Source organism: Puma concolor, chromosome A1 (genome assembly GCF_028749965.1).
Source record: "Puma concolor isolate L17-30 chromosome A1, mPumCon1.1.hap2, whole genome shotgun sequence".
In the NCBI taxonomy this organism is placed as follows: Eukaryota; Metazoa; Chordata; class Mammalia; order Carnivora; family Felidae; genus Puma; species Puma concolor.
This window is the reverse complement of record NC_141667.1, coordinates 200,081,793-200,100,394: the sequence shown is the minus strand read 5'-3', so window position 1 is coordinate 200,100,394 and position 18,602 is coordinate 200,081,793. Positions and strand designations below refer to the sequence as shown.

Here is an 18,602-nt window from a genome sequence, read left to right as displayed (position 1 = left end):
CTTTGTTCTTAATAACAATTCCACACTGCTCTCAAAAAAAGTCATTAACTATATACAGGACTTAAATCTCCCCAGAGTTTTCAATTAATCTTTACTCCACTCCACCTTCACCTTTGCCTGCCTTAAATGTTAAGGTTTGTTATGATTCCTTTCTTGGGTTCCTTGTCTCTCCTCATAATTATGATATTTGCTCAAAGAATTTCATTCACGTTGTTTCATTAGTTTCCAGTTTCCAACCCAGAATCATATTCCCACTTCTTAGATAATCTTGTCCAGCAGTTCAAACTTCAACATTAAAGGAAAAATTGTTAATTCCTAACCTGAGTTTTTCTCTTATATTCCCTCATTTATTTCATTTCATAATTTTCCAATGTCTCACAAACTGAAATCTTGAAAAGACCCTCAAGTCTTTCTTTTCCCTTCTCTGCTATATCCTATTCTTACCATCATTTAAAATCTGGTCCCAACCTATTTCTGAATCCAGTTTCATTTATTGTCACACACTCAAACAATTTAATATCAACCATTCACGGAGCATCTACTATGTTTCAGGTTCTGTGCTAGGTTAATATCTGTATCAAATAACTGTAATTTTTATAATAATATTTGTATAGATTATTAATAGTCCCATTTTGGAGGTTAGGAATCTCAGCCCAAGAAGCAGACCTAATCATATTTTCATGTGCTTCAAAGTTATTGAACTATTCACTGCTTGCCCGACTGTCCATGACCTCTAATAGCACCAAGAAGCCTACACTGGCAAGAGTGCTTGCACACGTGCACACATGCATATGCACAAACATTTTATTTACTTAGACAATTTCTATACATTCAATGCCACTTCTTTAAAGCATCACTTTATCAAAAGAATCTTTACTGATTACTTATTCAAGACTTATTGTGTGCTAAAACCCACTTTTTTATACACTTAACCATTAGCATATTATAGTTCACTAACGTATTAGCATCCAGTATCTTCTAACGAAATCAGTGCTTATTTTCCTTTTTCTTCTAATTCTTTTTTTTTTGTTTTTTGTTTTCTTAACAGTCTATAAAATGCTCATATCATACCATCATAGAAAAAAAATGCAAAACAATTTCAGGAACTTCACACATTTCCCAAAAACCTTCTCGTAGGCTTTGCCAACTAAGGAACTCAGAGTAAGAACTTTTGCTCTCCTAGTTTATAGTGAGTTTTTGTAAGGTTTTCTAAGTCTCAGTTTTAATGTCTATTCTAGAACCTGTCTTAGTACCTGGTATACAGTAGCCTCTACATGAGTATTTACAGAACGAACAGACAAATTAATAAATAAATAAGTAAATCATGGAAAAGCCAACCGAATAAAGGATCTGAAGCAAAAACTTTAAATACTAAGATATATCAGGATAACTAAGTCTTATATAGATTATGGTAGAACTACTCTAGGGTGGCCCCTCATAGCCCCTACCTCCGGGTGTTCACAACTATGTGTATACCATTTGCTTGAGTGTGGGCAGGACCTGAGACTTGCTTCTAACCAATAGAATATGGAAATGGTGGTGGAATATCACTCCTGTGATTAAGTCTGTAAGACTTAATGCTGCTACAAACTCACTATAGAGACTCTGTCTCCCCAATGGGCTTTAAAGAAGTAAGTAGGCATGTTGGAAGGCAGCTGTGGGTGGCCTCTAGGAGCTGAAAGCAGTCTCCAGTTAAAAACCAGAAAGATGCTGAGGTTCTTAGTCCTACAAATGCAAGGAAATAAATTTTGTTGACAGTCTGAAAAATCTTAGTAAATTCTTCCATGGTTTGCATGCAAATAAGAATGTAACCTCCCTGATACCTTGGCTGTAGGCTTTTGAGACCCTAAACAAAGAACTCAGCCAAGCTATGCTCAGTCTCTTGACGTAAAGATACTATGACATTATGAATGTGTTGTTATAAGGCACTAAGTGTTGTAATCAGCAAAAGAACACAGATGATAGATAGATAGATAGATAGATAGATAGATAGATAGATAGATGATATGGAGATGAGTAGATATATATTTGGTTTATAATCTCGATGATTCTACTCTAGAAAACTTTCTGCCCTCTCTGATTTTGAGGTTAAAATAGATAACAATAGATAAGTTTTGAGGTTAGGTTTAGAAAATATATATTTAATAAAGCAAAATTTTAAAGTGTCATAGGATTAAAAGGGCAATAAAATTATTTTTTTAAGTTCCTGAGTTTTTGGCAACCTCCTCCCCCATAAACTCAAATCATGATTACCTTTTATTTATAACATTCCCTAAGGATCTCTACATTCATTAACTTAGGGCCCCCTATGCCAGGATCACCATGAATGGATTATAAAAATCCCATGGGGAAATGAACACAACAGGTAACAATATAAAACTTCTGAACAATTTTCTTTGAGTTTATATAATTAGCTCAACCCAGGCTACTTACAAAAACATATAAATACAGTTCATAAAAATATTTAATACAATACTATACCAAAAATGTCAAATTCATGCTTAATTTAATTCTCAAAGCATATTATTGTTAGTGATTTTTCCCCCCCTGCAGGTTAGTAGAAGCACAAATTCTTAGGATTGGAATTTGGATTTAATTATATTTTTTTCTGAGTTTTTTAAAGTCTTTTTTTACTTTACTAGTTTTTCTTTTCTCCCCAAAATGACAGTCTGTGTCTTGTGCCCAAATATTTTAAAACTGATGGGGAGAATATTTTAATGTAAAATTTTACTAGATACAACAAATATGTATGCATTAAGAATGAATTTTTTCTCAGCTCTATATCAGGTGCCTTCCATTTATGTCACCTCATCACCAAATGAAAATATAATTTTGAATACATTATGAAAATTGTGAAAAATATAGACAATTAAAAAGAAGAAATCAGGGGCGCCTGGGTGGCGCAGTCGGTTAAGCGTCCGACTTCAACCAGGTCACGATCTCGCGGTCCGTGAGTTCGAGCCCCGCGTCAGGCTCTGGGCTGATGGCTCGGAGCCTGGAGCCTGTTTCCGATTCTGTGTCTCCCTCTCTCTCTGCCCCTCGCCCGTTCATTCTCTGTCCCAAAAATAAATAACCGTTGAAAAAAAAAATTTAAAAAAAAAAAAAAAAAAAAAAGAAGAAATCAATGCTCCAAGCTAAAGATAACCACAGTTAACATGGTGTAATTCTCTCTAGTTTTTGTTTGTTTATTCATTTTTATCTTGATAAACACTTTTAATTTGTCTGATTATGTTTCTGAAATATTGATTTATTCATTCAGTCAACAAGTATACATGGCTGGCCTACTCTAGGCCAGGTTCTGTTATGCAAAGAGAATATAAAGGTAAGCAAATTGTCCTTACTGATTAAAGGGAGAGACGGTTGTTAATCAAATAATCATACAGGTTTGCTCTGAGGAGAGATTATAAGGGTCTTGAAAAGGAAAAATTTTTCCATCGAAAAAAACAGTAAACAAGAGTTGGCATATATGAGTTCACTCACAAGCTGTGTAACTATAGGCAAAGCCTTCCCTTTTCATGACTCTTTTATGAAAATATTTTATACGGTATGATATGCAGGGTTTTATGAAGCACTAAATTGTCATTAGCCCAATGTCAAAAAAAACAAACAACCCTACAAACGAAAAACTACCAGAGGAGATCTTTCACAAGTTGTTCTCTAACTATCAGACCATTCAATAAACTTATCTTCTTAAGATTCAATTTCTCAAATTTTCTCTTAAAAATAAGATTAGTGTTGACAAGAACTCCAACATGAGAGCAGAAAGGTGAGTCCAACTTCACATCAACCAGATCCCTAAAGTCCACCCAGAAGCATGGAAAGTTTTCTCCAACAGCCTGAGAAGGAACATTTTTACAGGGTCTAGTGAGTACATGAGGCTTGAGGCAGCCAGAAAAAAATAAAAAAAGTAAAAAGTAAAAAATATATATATTTACATTAAAATATAAAAATTAAAAATATATGTTTAACACAAATTAAAATATAAAAATTTAAATATACATATACATATGTGTGTGTGTGTATACACACACACACACACACACACACACACACACACACGTATATATAATACTAGTGTCCTAGAATTTAAAGCTCAATGTCAGTGATGACACTGCCATAAAATATGTGTATACTGAAGGTAGTTTCTCTGAATAGTAAGAGCATAAGCTGTTGAGTCAGGCACACCTAAAGTTCACATTCTGCTTCAGGTACTTGCTAAGTAGCTTTAGACAAATAACTTTAAGTTTTTGAATTTATTCAGTTGACTTGTAATACTATCTAACTTGTATTATTGGTGTGGGATCATAAGCAATATATTAAAACATTTACTGGCATTCCTGACTCATAAGTAGACCGAATAAATATTACCCATCGCATAAATATCCTCAAGTATCAAAATTGTCGTTAGTGAAAAGTTCACCAACTGATTCACATACAGTCCAGATAGAATCAGGAGCATATGAACAGATAGGGCTTTAATAAAGTAAATACAATCTGCAATTTTGCACATGATTAAACAGCAGAAAATCCTTTAAAGTGACATTTAAAAGAAATGCCAGATATGAAAACGACTCTATTCATGATTCTCAATGGGACAAGATTAAGCCTTTATTCTGAATTAGTAGTAATAAGCTCTTCCTGATCTGATCACATAATTGTTTTTATTTGCTTTTAAATTAGTGAGATTGTTTCATCAGTCTAGTTACAGTTGTTTAAATAGTTTAAACAGTTGTTAAAATTTCAGTTAAATTTTCAACTGAAAATCCCCTTAATATTTTCTTAGAAGTAGTGATTTTATCGAATTATACTTGGAGTGTATGATAACATTAATGAGTTAACTTCTTAAGGAAATATTATTTACTCTGCTATTTGAGAATAGTATAAATTTCTATACGCAGAAAAGGTGACAAAATTCTGTGCAAGAAATTCTGCATGTGAGTGTGTTATTTGTGGCATAGTTGACCAAGTATGCTTTAGGACTCAGATGTGCCTAGAACACAGAGATACCATCTATTTGGTTGCCGTAGGACGCTTGTCATGCCCTGTCCTTAAATTCCCCCTGGGTGTCATACAAACAGAGCAGGGCTGAAGTTACTGCCTAATGATTTTATTGCTATATTCTAAAGAGAACTTTTCAAAGACTTTATATTACTCAAAAGGACTTTAATGGAGGCATATACCAATTTACATTCTGGTTTTCTAAATACAAATGTAATTACTGAAAATCTCTGTCTAATTGCTATTTCACCATTTGAAATGTACTTCGATGTATAAAATATGCTTGCTATATACAAAACCATCTGGCTATAGTTTTGTAAAATACACTATATCTTTGGATCAAAACAATTAATAGAAAAAGGAAGAACATGTATATTTCACATATTGACTCTGACCTTTATATCACTCTTTCACTGTATACTTAAAATAAACTCTGTATTTGAGGAATTTTAAAACTTTTCAAAAATTAGAGACAACAGTATAATAAAGCTCCCTACAGCCATTATCCAACCTCAACAACCACTAACATTTCATTGTTTAATTCCTGTCATCACTCTCATCATTCTCATCATTATTAGTATTTTGTTGGAGTATTATTAAAACAAATTCTAAACATCAAACTGTTTCTCCATTAAATTCACAATCTATCACTACCAATAAGGATTTTCTTTTAATAAAATTACAATTCCATTATCACATCTAACAAAATAAATAATTCTTGATATCATTTAAAACCCAACACATACTCATAAATCTGCAATTGTCATAAAAATTATTTTATGACACTGAAAAAAGAAACAAACTCACTGGTCACCACTGGAGGCTTCTAGGGCACCAATTCACTTTATAAATTAATAAACTAATCAAGTATATATCTTAGATTTCCTGTGAGAACTGAATTTCATGTGGTAATCAATGATTAATGGGGTTGGAGTTATTCACCATATGTTTTTTAAAACCACTTCATTAAAAGGGAATAATTTATTTTACTTATCACTTTTATATCCACCTACTATAGAATTTAAAAGCATGCTCTCAAATTGTTTTAGCAATAAACACAAATATCATTTTACACAATTATTTATGAAAATAATTTTGAAATATACATATATATTTTTTTCTTCTTGTATATATCCCTTTACCTACCCCAGCCTATTCATACAGGTTTTGGTATTCATTGCATAGATGAAGATGAAACAGGGTAGAGAACAGTAAAAACATCAGTTATTTTGCAAAATCCTAAACCTACCATGGTGATTATTTTCTCAATAGCTACTAAGCAAAAAAAAAAAAAAAAAAAAAAGGAGAGAGATTGGGGGGATTGTGTCTTTGTGGAAAACTATCAAGAAATATAGTGGGGATCTCCAACTCCAGACATTAAAAACATTAACTTAGCCTGGCTAGGAAGGAAAGGGATGAAAAGAAATAGTAATAGAGGGAGAGACTTTACATGTGCTTGTTGGGCAGAACTCTGAAAAACCTAAAGGATTAGGATTAGACAGACCTGAGTCAGAGTCCAGGGAGGTAGGAAGATCCTAGAGGGTGATAAACATACCACACATCTAGGCACTATGGGCCAGAGATAGCCACGTGCAGACTCTTTGCCCATTAGTGGCATGAAGAAAATGGCAGTAATCCTGAAGGAGCCAGGAGGACTGGGGCGAAGGCAGTATCATTTGAGACCCATGTGGACACATAAGACAATGGGCATCTCAGTAGACATGTAAGTGGGTGGATGTCCCAGGGACCAGAATATTTCAACTTTTTTCAGCATGATGTAGAGCCTGTGAAATTGAGGGGGAAAGAAAAGTAAAGTCTCTGCCACACTAGTGAAATGTGGGCTTGAATTTTTTTTTTCAATGTGAGAAAAAAAGAAAGTTGTATGTCCAGCACATCTAAATTATTGGCATGAGTCATATCTGATAAATAAAGATTACTGTAGATTTTACACAATATTATTTACAAAAACCATAAACTATAGCATAATTTGCAAACCTTATTTTTGGCACTGTATGTAAAGACCTTCATACTTTCTTCACCTTTTTCAAAATTCATGAGCTTCATATAATATAAAATTTATGATGCCAACAAACCCAAAGTATAAAATTGGAAGGAAAAAATATTGTACATCGTGTGTGTGTTTAGAAGCAAGACTCTATATTAAAGCCCAATGTTTCCAAAAATCTCCCCCATGAGATACCATTTTCATTAATTTCTTTTAAAATATATAATGAAAAAAGTTACTTTTTACTACTAATCTTTAAAGATTTATTTTTGTTGAGAAGCTTAATATTTGGGAAAAAAAGGTATCCATACAGATTTGATAGTTAATAACTACAGATAATACCTACATTCATGATTTATATGAAGATAGCATGGTTACTACAAAATCTTAGCTCTTCAAGAATTATCACACCACAGACAGAAAATCCCACTGAAGACAAAAAATACAGTTTAGATCTAAATAGCAAGATTATTACTATTAAAGATTAGTGCTTCAATTATTCTGTACCTCACTTCACAAATTCCTCAAAGTTAATTACAAAATGCGACTACAGAATTTTCAGATAATATATCATAATACTATCCTAATATGAATTACCATTTAGTTATGAATCTCTTAATATTTCTAGGCTATTCTAATTAATTCTGTTCTAGACATTTACAAAGGAAGTTAATATTTTAAGTCCCATTAAATATCAAAAGCATAGTTGGCCTCCAGGGGCCCTCAGGGCTCCTCCTTTCCCTATCTGCCTATTTTCTTCTTTTCTAAAGATAAATAAGGATGTTGTCTCCACCAAGGAGCACTGTTCAGTTTAACACATTTTATTGACTATGATTCTCCCGGGTGGAGTCACTTTGTTGAGTTGAATGTTGCAGTGTGCGAGGGTGCATCATCCCTTGGCTTTCTTTTTCCATGTGACTGGATTGGTAAAAACTCTGGGGGCCTCTTCAAGCTTAAAAGGGACTTATTTGGAGGGGGGGGGGTACTTTAGAATCTCTTCTGCCTTCTCCCATTTGGCAGCTCATTTAGTGCTATTGCCCTGGTCTAAGGAGTCATTGGGTGAGTAGCTACACATTTTGGATAAAGTTCTGGCCTAAGGTACCTTAGGTTAACCATATTTCTGTATGCCTTTTTCCCCCCTTTACCTCTGTAAAAACAAACAAAACAAACAAACAAATGAAAAATCTTTGGTGAATTGTATAGACAAGGCATAAAAGTATCTGCTCTAAATGGAGTCTTAGTTTTAGCTAAGGCCTGAAGATAAGAGAATCCAACCATTCCCATATCCAGAAGAGGAAGCCAAGAACCAGTTTTGGTACTCTTAGCTTAATGCCAATAAGAAATGTTTCAAAACTGGGAAGAGGGAAGTTGGGAACCAGGAAATCAGCTTAGAAAGAGCTATCCTACCTATGTCACCATTTCATACAAGTCCAGGAAAGGATAATTCAGTGCAACCACTTCGATTCAGTGGTACTTTAGAGACTAATCAAAACCAAGAAATCTAAGGCAGACAGTGGGCCAGTCTACCAAATGCCGTATAATGAGAAGTTGCCTCTTTGCATATGGCCTGCCCCTCTGGGTATGTGAAGTAAAAAGATGCACTTATGTTTTACTTACAGGTGAACATATATAATATGAAAGATTAAAAACCAGAGCTGGTGTGTAATTCACTTAGGTCTTCCTAAGTGGGAGTAGGGAGAAACTGTAGCAGAAAGAAGATGCGAAGGTAACTACACAGGCCAAAGAGAAGAAAGACATCAGAGAGACATGGAGAAATGGACGCACAGCTTGGGAGGGGGCAGGTAATACATACAAAAGATCCCCACCACCACCCTGGAAACAGAGTCCGTTTAAAATCCTAGAAGTCAGAGACCACCAACACCAGGACTAGTTATGAAGGCCTTTTTGTGCTTTTTGGCCTCTCCTAGGTATTCCACTTCAACCATAGAACTGCCAGAGGCACATTAATGTCTACAGCTGGAGAAGAGAAGTAGCTAGCAAATTAGGGAAAACTCACCCCATCCCCATCTCTCACCATAGGCGACCAGTTTGATGCAGGTTCAAGATGAGTTTGAAAACAGTTTTAACTTAAATTGAATAGAAATCATGGTCATTACTCTGGACTGGACATAATTATTAAATCAGACTTTTAACTTTTTGATAGAAGTGAGCTAGTCAGTGATGCTTTCTAATAACAGTAAATAGCATCACCAAAATGGTACAGCACTTGCCAAAATTTCCTCCAAAGACAAAGAAAGCAGGAACTTCAAGGGGCTTACTTTGAAGGGGCAGTGATTTCTGAGGTGGGGTATGGATCTGTGGAGAATAAAGCCATTTGCCAATTCCATCCCACTCTTTCTACTTGTTCAATGCATTGTTTAAAAACATACCCAACAATTGAAACACACAAAAAAAGTAAAACCCCAAAATCATTATCACCCTCTTCACACTTGTTTTAATCAATCACCATTGTATCTTTTTTTTTTTTTTTTTTTAAAAAGCCTTTGGAAAACAGCATTCCACAGAACAAGAAGCACAGTAGACTTTAAATATTTTGAATACAACAACAATAAAGCCAGCAGAAAACAACCGAATGTCCGTGTACTTCCTTCCCCCAATCACTGTTAAAACTCGAGCGCACACAACAGCAAGCCAGAACTCCAAGCAGTCAGAATTGACAAGGGGACTCACCAGAGTTGGGGTCGGAGTTGCCATCTGCTTCGGTCCTCTTGTCCGGAGAGGCCTGGTCGTAGAACTCGTCCTGTGGCTGAACCAGAGGAAGAGGGTGTGAGATCAGGGTTCCACTACCCACCGGCTCGTGGTCGCCTAGACCACTGTCACTGCAGCTTTCCTGGGAGCCGTCGGGGAGGTGAAACGTAACGCGGCGCTGCGACTACAAAGAAGACCACAGGACACGCCAATTAACACTCCTCTCAGGTAAAATGGGTGCAGCGGAACACAACAGCAAAACAACTTTCAACAGATGACACAATGTAAACGAAAACATAAAACTGGGAACAAAGCTAGGAACAAACTTTATCATTTGCTATTTGCTACGTAATGTCCAACTTGCAAAACACAAGCAGGAATTTCGGTCTTGTTTAATTTAAGAACAAAAAAACTAAGGGCAAATTGTCAAAATGATAGCAAGAAAGACAAATATATATATGTAAATATATATATTAATATGTAAAATATTAATATACTAATATCTGAAATGTAGTTCTCGTACAGAAAGAAAAAAGCTGCTATTTTTAATTTTACTTTTTTATATATTATACTCTCATGTGAATTTAACCCTTTAGAGAAAACCAATAATACAAGGATTTTCTGTTTCAATATGCCCATAACTAATCAGTATCCTTTTGTGATAAACGCAGTATTAAGGACAATGACCAGGCCACCCATTATAAAACAAAAACAAAAACAAAAAAAAAACTTGAAATAAGCAGAAATATGAAAATATTTGTTCCATAGATCTGACTAAAATACATACATAATGTGACATTCCATTTCTTTTGAGTGAACATTTTGTTTACCTAATGATTTTAAGGTAGTTTTTGCAATGAAGTCAATATTGCCACTGGCTCAGATATTACTACCAGTCATTGGCTATAGAACATTCCAGCAGAAAGATGTTTGGAATATTATTTTGGCATCTGTTTGTACAATGTCACTGTCAGAAGTGACCTAAAATATGTAGATGGCTACTTCAATAAATTTTAATGTTTTAATAAAATAAAAGTGTGCATTTCAGCACAGATTGTTGCTTAGTACTCTTGGTAAATATTCTTTTAGCTGATGTAATCCACAAGATATGGGAATATTTACAGCAGTGTGGGGTGGAGATTTATGACTTTTGGAATTATATGAGAGTAGTAAATTTGTGCTGTATGTCTGAGTGCACTTAATTTTCATTCTGCTCTAACAGCCAAAAGACCTTTCAATATCATGTCACATGTGACCACTCTTACTCATATTTAATAAAACTATGATTATATAAATAATAAAGTATATAAAATATAAATGTATAATGTATAATCACTTTATAATACCTAAAACTTGAGTGTTTTTCCAGAAGATGATTTATAGATTGTATCCGTTTCAAAGAAAAAAGAATGCAATTAGACACAAAATGCTATAGATATACTGCTACTCTATAAATGCATTTTTATAGACAACAATAGAACATAGTCTATTTCCTATGAGTCACTGGTTCAAATCCAGCTAAGAGTCATAATGGAGAAGAGCTGATACCCCTTTATTGCTGTTCAATGACCTGTGTGAAATGATTTGATAGTTCAGTACATTTTTAATGAACTGATGCCGACATCACATAAACTATACTCATAAATGGTACTAATTGAGTCTATTGTAGCACATTCACCTTCATGCACAACTATCTCGGTACCATCAACCCCCCCCCAATAGATTTTGAAATGTGCCTAGGTGAATGCTACATGAAAATACCAGTCAAACTTGAATATTAATATCTGAGATGTATTTCTTCTTGTATAGAAAGAAAAATGTGGCTATTTTTAATTTTTTTAAATTTATTATACTGTTTCCTCTCTCGTGCGAAATTAACCCTTTAGAGAAAACCAATACAAGGATTTTGTTTCTGTTTCAATAGGCCCTTAACTGATCAATATCCTTTTGTAATAAACACAGTATTAAGGACAATGACCAGGCTGCCCATTATACATGACTCTCAAACATATCTTTTTAAAGTGATTGGCCTAACAAGTACAAACCACCAAAAAATAATAATAATAAAATTAAATAAATAAATAAATAAATAAATAAATAAATAAATAAAGTGGCCTACTAAAATGTCTGTAGTTTCAGTGATTAAAGTATCTTTGGTACTATCTCTGGAGGAATACTTCTTACTTATAACTCAGCTAAATGTAAAACAAGTCAAATATCAGAGAAAGACAATGGGACACATTCTTCAGTCTTTATAAGGCATTTCCAGGCCTTATAAGCCATTATAAAGTATATGTTTCATAGAAGAAAAATGGAAATTTTCCATCTATGATCTTCTAAGCATAATAATACTGCTTTAATTACTATATTTTTTTTCTCCTAAGAAATGTCCAAATCGGCAACACCAGTAACACCTGAACCCAGCAGTTCTCACAGTACTATAATTTCACTGAGAATTAGAAGAAAATTATTTCAAATATACCTCACATATATTATATTATGATATTTCTTTACCACTTTATAAGTGAGAATAAGCAAAGTTAGAAATCTAGCATAATTTATTTGTAATGACAGTGTAAATTAGAGTGATATAATGCTTAAACTACTGTGGCTTATGGAAATATTTCCTAATTAATTTGACTCAAAGATGTTTAAGTCTTAATTGGCAAAAGTGTGCACAATTTATCAGTCTAATGGGAAGTGGGGGTGGTAATGCACGCGGACTAAGAACTGGAACACAGATATTATGGTACGAAGCAAATTGATCAAGCAAATCTATCTTTAATTTATCATCATAATGATTGATGCAGGTACAACAATGTCTGAAATTTCAAGGTAGATATAAGGAAAGGATCTGAATAGACTGAAATGAAGGAAAACAAGGACTCATGAAGTGTTAAGAATTAGGAGTTGTAGGTGTCATCAAGGACTCAACAATACTTGCTCAGCTGTTGCACAACAGGACCAGGTGAAGAAGCCAGAACCAGACCTCTTGGCCAGGAGTCCTTGCTCTGCAGAGAATGGCCCAAGGCAAGTGACTTTACCTCTTTGAATGAGTCCCTGGCTTTGTAAAATGGACAAAATAGTGCCAAGAAGTCTTGCTGGTTTATAAAACTTGACACATAGTAGGTACTCAATAAAAAGTAGTTATCATTCTTGAAATTTAGAGCTGCATATTCTCTTTTAACGCCCAGGGCCAAGCTGTTTTAAAGATGTGATTCCTTCACCACTGGGGGAAAAAAAAAAAGTATTGTCCTTTTGTAGGGGAACTGCCTGCACCCCATAACCTTGGCATGCCTCCTAAATTGTACATCATGGCAGCTCAGAGCCTTTCTGAGGGGAAGCTGTTTTCATGGAAGCCATAGACGAAGACCAACAGTTAATTTTTTTTTTTTAATGTTTATTTATCTTTGAGAGAGAGACAGAGCATGAGCAGGGGAGGGGCAGAGACGGAGGGAGACACAGAATCCGAAGCAGGCTCCAGGCTCTGAGCTGCCAGCACAGAGCCCTATGCAGGGCTTAAACCCACGAACTGTGAGATCATGAGATCATGACCCCAGCCAAAGTCGGACGCTCAACCGACTGAGCCACCCAGGTGCCCCAAAGACCAACAGTTTAGAATACATGGTTTCTCCTTTAAAAAAGTGAAGGTTTTCCCCATTATCCTTTCAAGAAACCTATAATTGTTTGCACATTCAAAAAAGAGGAAGAGGATAAGCTATTACTTACTGCCTCTGGGAATTCTGCTTCTGGGTTATCCCCATGGAAATATACCCAATTTGCGTTATAAATACAGTGAAGCACTGCCTGACTGAATTGGGACAACATATGTTATCATGAGACTACTTCAGATTTTCCAAAGCCTTCGCACTCTTGTTTTCCTAAAATCTAGTTCCTATCCATTCCGTTTTATCCCATGGTAAACATTATTATTATTATTGGCTATGTCTTGTTAACGGTTTGAATGTCACATTTGTTTATCTGATGTATCACTAACAAGTTAGCTCTAGGTCCCTGGCTGCCCTAAGAAAGAATAAGATGGGAACCAGTAACTACTAAAGCTGCTTCATGTTATTTTATCTCAGAGCTGCTGATATGAATTCTAACCATGTGAAACTTTCATCAGAAATTCTGTACTCTACACAAGCATAAAGGGCCATGCATACAAATAAAGGTTCAGGATGCTGCAAGTCAGAAGAGGCCACACTGGTTTAATTTAAGAAACATCACCAAACACTTTCACTATATTTTTTCGTGTAGATTAGTAGAGAGGAAAGGGAGGGAAAATTCAAGATGCTCAGGTAAGATACACATGTTCCTATATTGGGCACTGTTCTTCAAGAGTTGCTAAAAGAATGAGTCATCTATGAAATCTCAACCATTACTTGAATGCTTCTCTTGTGCATTTCTTACTGGTACAGAATATTATTCTATTCACCAATGAATGACTCACATTCAAGTCTATAATCCCAGTCCCATTAACCTACAGGGATTCCTAGGTGCAAAGATTTGGTGGTCAAGTTCATTGTGTCTTTGCATAAAATAGCAAAAAGGTAGAAATGAGCGACATGCCTAATAGGTATTTAATTAATAAATTATGTATCATACAATTGAAAATATCACAATACTTAAAATTATATTAATATTTACGGATACTGAAAATATTTGGAATCTATTGTTAAGTGTGAAAAGGAAGTTAGTAAAGATTTTACTTGGTTGAATTACACTTTGTTAATATGTTTTTGTGTGTGCATATGCATAAGCTAAGATCTGACTATGTGTATACTAAGTATTTAAAGTGGTATTGTCTGGTCATGGAATACAGTATTTTAAAATTTCAGTATTTTGGCCACACTAAAATTTGCATGGATGATCTTGGTAATATTACAACATATTCTAATATTTAAGTATTCCTCTTCATCATTTATAGCAATTAGGAAAAAAAGAAAAGGAAAAGTCTAGTAGATAGTAGGTGGGCTTTCTCTTGAGCTAAGGAATGCTAAACAATCTGATTATCCTTGCCCTGCTATTCTAACTTCTTTACTTTCTTTACCTAACATTCTAAATCACTGCAATTAAAAATGCTTGCCTTCTCAAATCACAAAATAACAACAAGAAGTTGGCACACTAAGCCAATTATTACAAGACAAATAAACAATTTTACCAGTTAATAACTGACACTTAAAATAATTATTCTCTGTAAAATTACACACTAATATTGTTGGAAGCAGGGAAAAATGCACTTTAGAATTGTTTAAATATGGTTTCATTTGTGCAGAATTCCTTAAATATCTTTTAAGGAAATATTCCTAACTCTGATTTAGTTCTTTTAACCACATTCAAGAAATACGAATGCATCATTCATCTATCTAATCTCTAAATAGTATACATATACACACAACCTGCCAGAAATTACTTACGATGAAGTAAAAAACAAAAATAGTATTAAAGTTCAATATGTGAACTTGTATTTGTTTTACCTCAGCATTAAATCCAATGAACATATGCTTTTTATTGATTTGAAATAGTATTTTCCTATATGTCCCCTCTTAAGGTAGCAAAGGAAATCACCCCAAAGAGGATTAAAAGAAAATAAGAGACTAGAAACTGTAGTTTAATACAAGTACTTCTAATAATATTAATTGGACACATTTTGACCTTCCTTATTCTTAAGAGAACATATTTTTTTAAAAAAATTTTAATGTTTATTTATTTTTAAGAGAGACAGAGAAAGACAGAGAGAGCAGGGGAGGGTCAGAGAGAGAGGGAGACACAGAATCTGAGCTATCAGCACAGAGCCTGATGCAGGGCTCAAACTCATAAACTGTGCGATCATGACCTGAACCAATGTCAGACACTTCACCAACTAAGCATCCAGGAGCCCCTTAAGAGAACATATTTTAACTGATATCTAAAAAAGAACAGTCATGAGTGTAGTCTTAGGTTGCAAGCTCTGAGAAAAGGAATATTTAAATGACTATATGGTCAGTGCTGGATGGCTGGTTTGTACAAACACACCCTGAATGCCCCGTTAATCACTATCTTGAGAATGTACCGATCCGGTTCCCCCTTTATATTTCTATCAAGCAGAACGTGTAGAGAAACAATTCAACATTCAAGGTCAGGGGCCTAGGGTCACCAACCTGGAGTGTCTCCTTTGTAACAAAGAATGTCTGGATGGCAGGTTTCAATCTCTTTGGAACACTGGCCATGCAAGGAAGGAGCAGCTACAGATAATTGTTAGGCTAGTTGCTACATTATAAAAGCTTGCTGCATGTAGATTTTAGCAGGGGATGCTTTGTACAGTCTCCTGCTCCTGGACTCCCTATGTGTAAGTTCCCCCAATGAACCTACATCTTAATTGCAATCTTTGAGTCTTTTCCTCAGCTTTGCCAGACCATCACCCACCCTGGGCGTAGAGTCCACTAGGGTGCGGCTGCACAATGACAGAAGAGCACATTTTCAGCTGAAACTACTGATTCAATTCAACAGCAAATTCCTCAATAGCTTCTTGCCATCTAAAAATCAATGCACCTGCATCCTCTTAATAAAATTCAGAATTGAGCAAAACTCATGGTAAATTAGAAAGTAAGGTAAATGGGACCCAAAAAGCAATCTGTGGTTATAAATTTAATTTGCTACTACTCAATACTTGCAGGCTCAACTAAGGAAAACCATTATTAATACACACATGTTTTTCTTCATTCATGTTTGAAACATGAGGTCCAAAGTGGTAGAACAAGAAAAGATTTCTGATATTAGTTAAATAAAATTTAAATTAAAAAAATATTTCTGGATTTATAGCTTATGAAAATTATTAGTAATTGTGAGTAAAGTGAGTCCATTATCAAAAACAAGGAATAGTTTTGAAGGACAAAATCATAAGGAACTTTTTTGACTGGTGATAAGTGAAATGTTTGGAGTACAGAATTATTTTATAATGAGTCACTTTATTATTTGAAACTGACAAATTGAGTCATTCTCCTCTCCTATATATTGGGAATACATATGTTAAAATGGTTTGGCTAAGGTATACTTTATTTACTTATGTTAGCTGGAAATTACTTAGGGATTTTCTATTTTAACGTTACATTTTTTTTTTTCAGATGAGGAAATAAAGTGGCTATGTAAGTTACAATGTAACTATGTAAGTTACAATGAAAATCAGACCCTCATTTACTGATTTCAACATGAAGCACTACTCATTCATTCATCTAGCTATTTAATAAATATTGTTGAGCACATACTATATGCTAAACAGCATTCTAGCTGCTAGGAATAAAATGGTGGACAATACAAAAACTATATCCCACAACTTCTTAAAAAGTCAATTTCATTAAGCTAGTGTCTACCAGTTCTGAGGATGTGTTTGGCCAGCAGCTTTTAAAATGTCATTTCCTTCTAATTCTTGCAAACTCTGCAGACCTAGGCAAGGTCAGTGCACAAATGAGAGACCTTCACTAATTAACAATAACCTAGAGAGAAAAAAGAAGGAAGGGGAGTGCATTATGAGTTTATGCCAAAACAATCCCTAGTCTGTTACCATCCTTGGATTGGAATTCATTGCCAATTTGTGAAAGCAAAAAATAAAAGGACTAAAAGAGTAATAAGACTGTTAGAGCACACTGTTCTTGACTCAAATGTAGAATCATTTTACCTTTGCACATCCTTGAACAATTTTTTTCATCTCCAGGTAGATACAGAAATGTTAACAACCTCAAATAAGAATTGATGAAATCAAATCCATCAAGTTTTTCTGAGGAACATATACACTTCACATTTTATGAGCTTATAATGAATATTTACTAGATGAAAATGATTTACCCAGAATTGAACCAGGAAATCCAAAGAGGATGTAGTAGCAATGAAGCATCATTGTCCCATCTTCCAAAAGTGATTTCCCATGAGAAAAGTTCTCTGTCTTTCCAGCAAGAAATTTACAGAAAGTTCTGCCTTATTTTAAAAGTAACAAAATGAGGGGCGCTTAGTCAGTTTAAACATCCAACTCTTGATTTTGGCTCAGGTCATGACCTTGCAGTTCATGAGTTCGAGCCCTGCATTTGGCTCTGCAGGGACAGTGCAGAGCCTGCTTGGGTTCTCTCTCTCCCTCTCTCCCCGCCCCTATCTCTCTCTCCCTCTCTCTCTCTCTCAAAATAAATAAATATAAACTTAAAAAAACCCACAACCCTTTATTTAAAAAAGTAACAAAATGAAACATGATAACTAAAGTAACCTTCAGTCTTTCCTTCTTTCCTCTTTCATTGTTTACATCTTAGAATATTTGGAGACAAATGGGAAGGTTCAGTTTATGTTTGAGAAAGCTGTGTAACAACTTCATTGACCATAGGTGATAGATGTAAAGGTGCCAGCAACTTTAAAATGATTTTTTGTTGATTCTTAGTGCTGTCTGTGTTATACAAAAAAGGACTAGGGTGTGGAAGATAACTGGCCACATAAAGCTGAGTAGCATTTTCCACGGATTTGAAGAATGTTCATCCATACCCATTGGCTATCTGCAGCTAAGGACTGCTGCATTTTAGGATAGATTTGTCAACTTATTTTTGAACTTCACTACTCAACTGTATGTTTAGTTTGGGGAACTTGTGTCAACATGTGTGGGAAACACACATTAACTTAAACTTAGCCTGCTGACTTAGTTTGTAGGCTTACTGTGAAACGGCCCTCAAAGTAAGGACCTATGTATTCTTGTGCTTTGTACATGAAGTGCATTGTATACCTCTTAGCACCTATGGCTGAAAGACTCATGTTAATAACGTGTGGCGAAATTTTTAATATAATTTTGTTTTTATTTCCTTTTGATCTCAGTATGATTTGTGAGAAAGTTAGGTCGCATTTCTCTTCATGTGCAAAAACAATTGATAGCTTTAAG

At 34.7% G+C, this 18,602-nt stretch overlaps 1 protein-coding gene across 11 annotated transcripts in view; it reads right to left on the bottom strand.

Moving 5' to 3' along the window:
• PCDH9 (protocadherin 9) overlaps positions 1-18,602 on the bottom strand; it is a 929,525-nt gene that overhangs the window by 307,295 nt on the left and 603,628 nt on the right. For 6 of the 11 annotated variants that reach the window (XM_086710819.1, XM_025924173.2, XM_086710753.1 and 3 more), the window contains one exon: positions 9,695-9,896. In XM_086710819.1, the coding sequence (XP_086566945.1) occupies positions 9,695-9,896 (202 nt within the window). The remainder of the gene's footprint in view (positions 1-9,694; positions 9,897-18,602) is intronic. The other 5 variants (XM_025924176.2, XM_086710777.1, XM_025924177.2 and 2 more) reach the window with 1 other exon arrangement.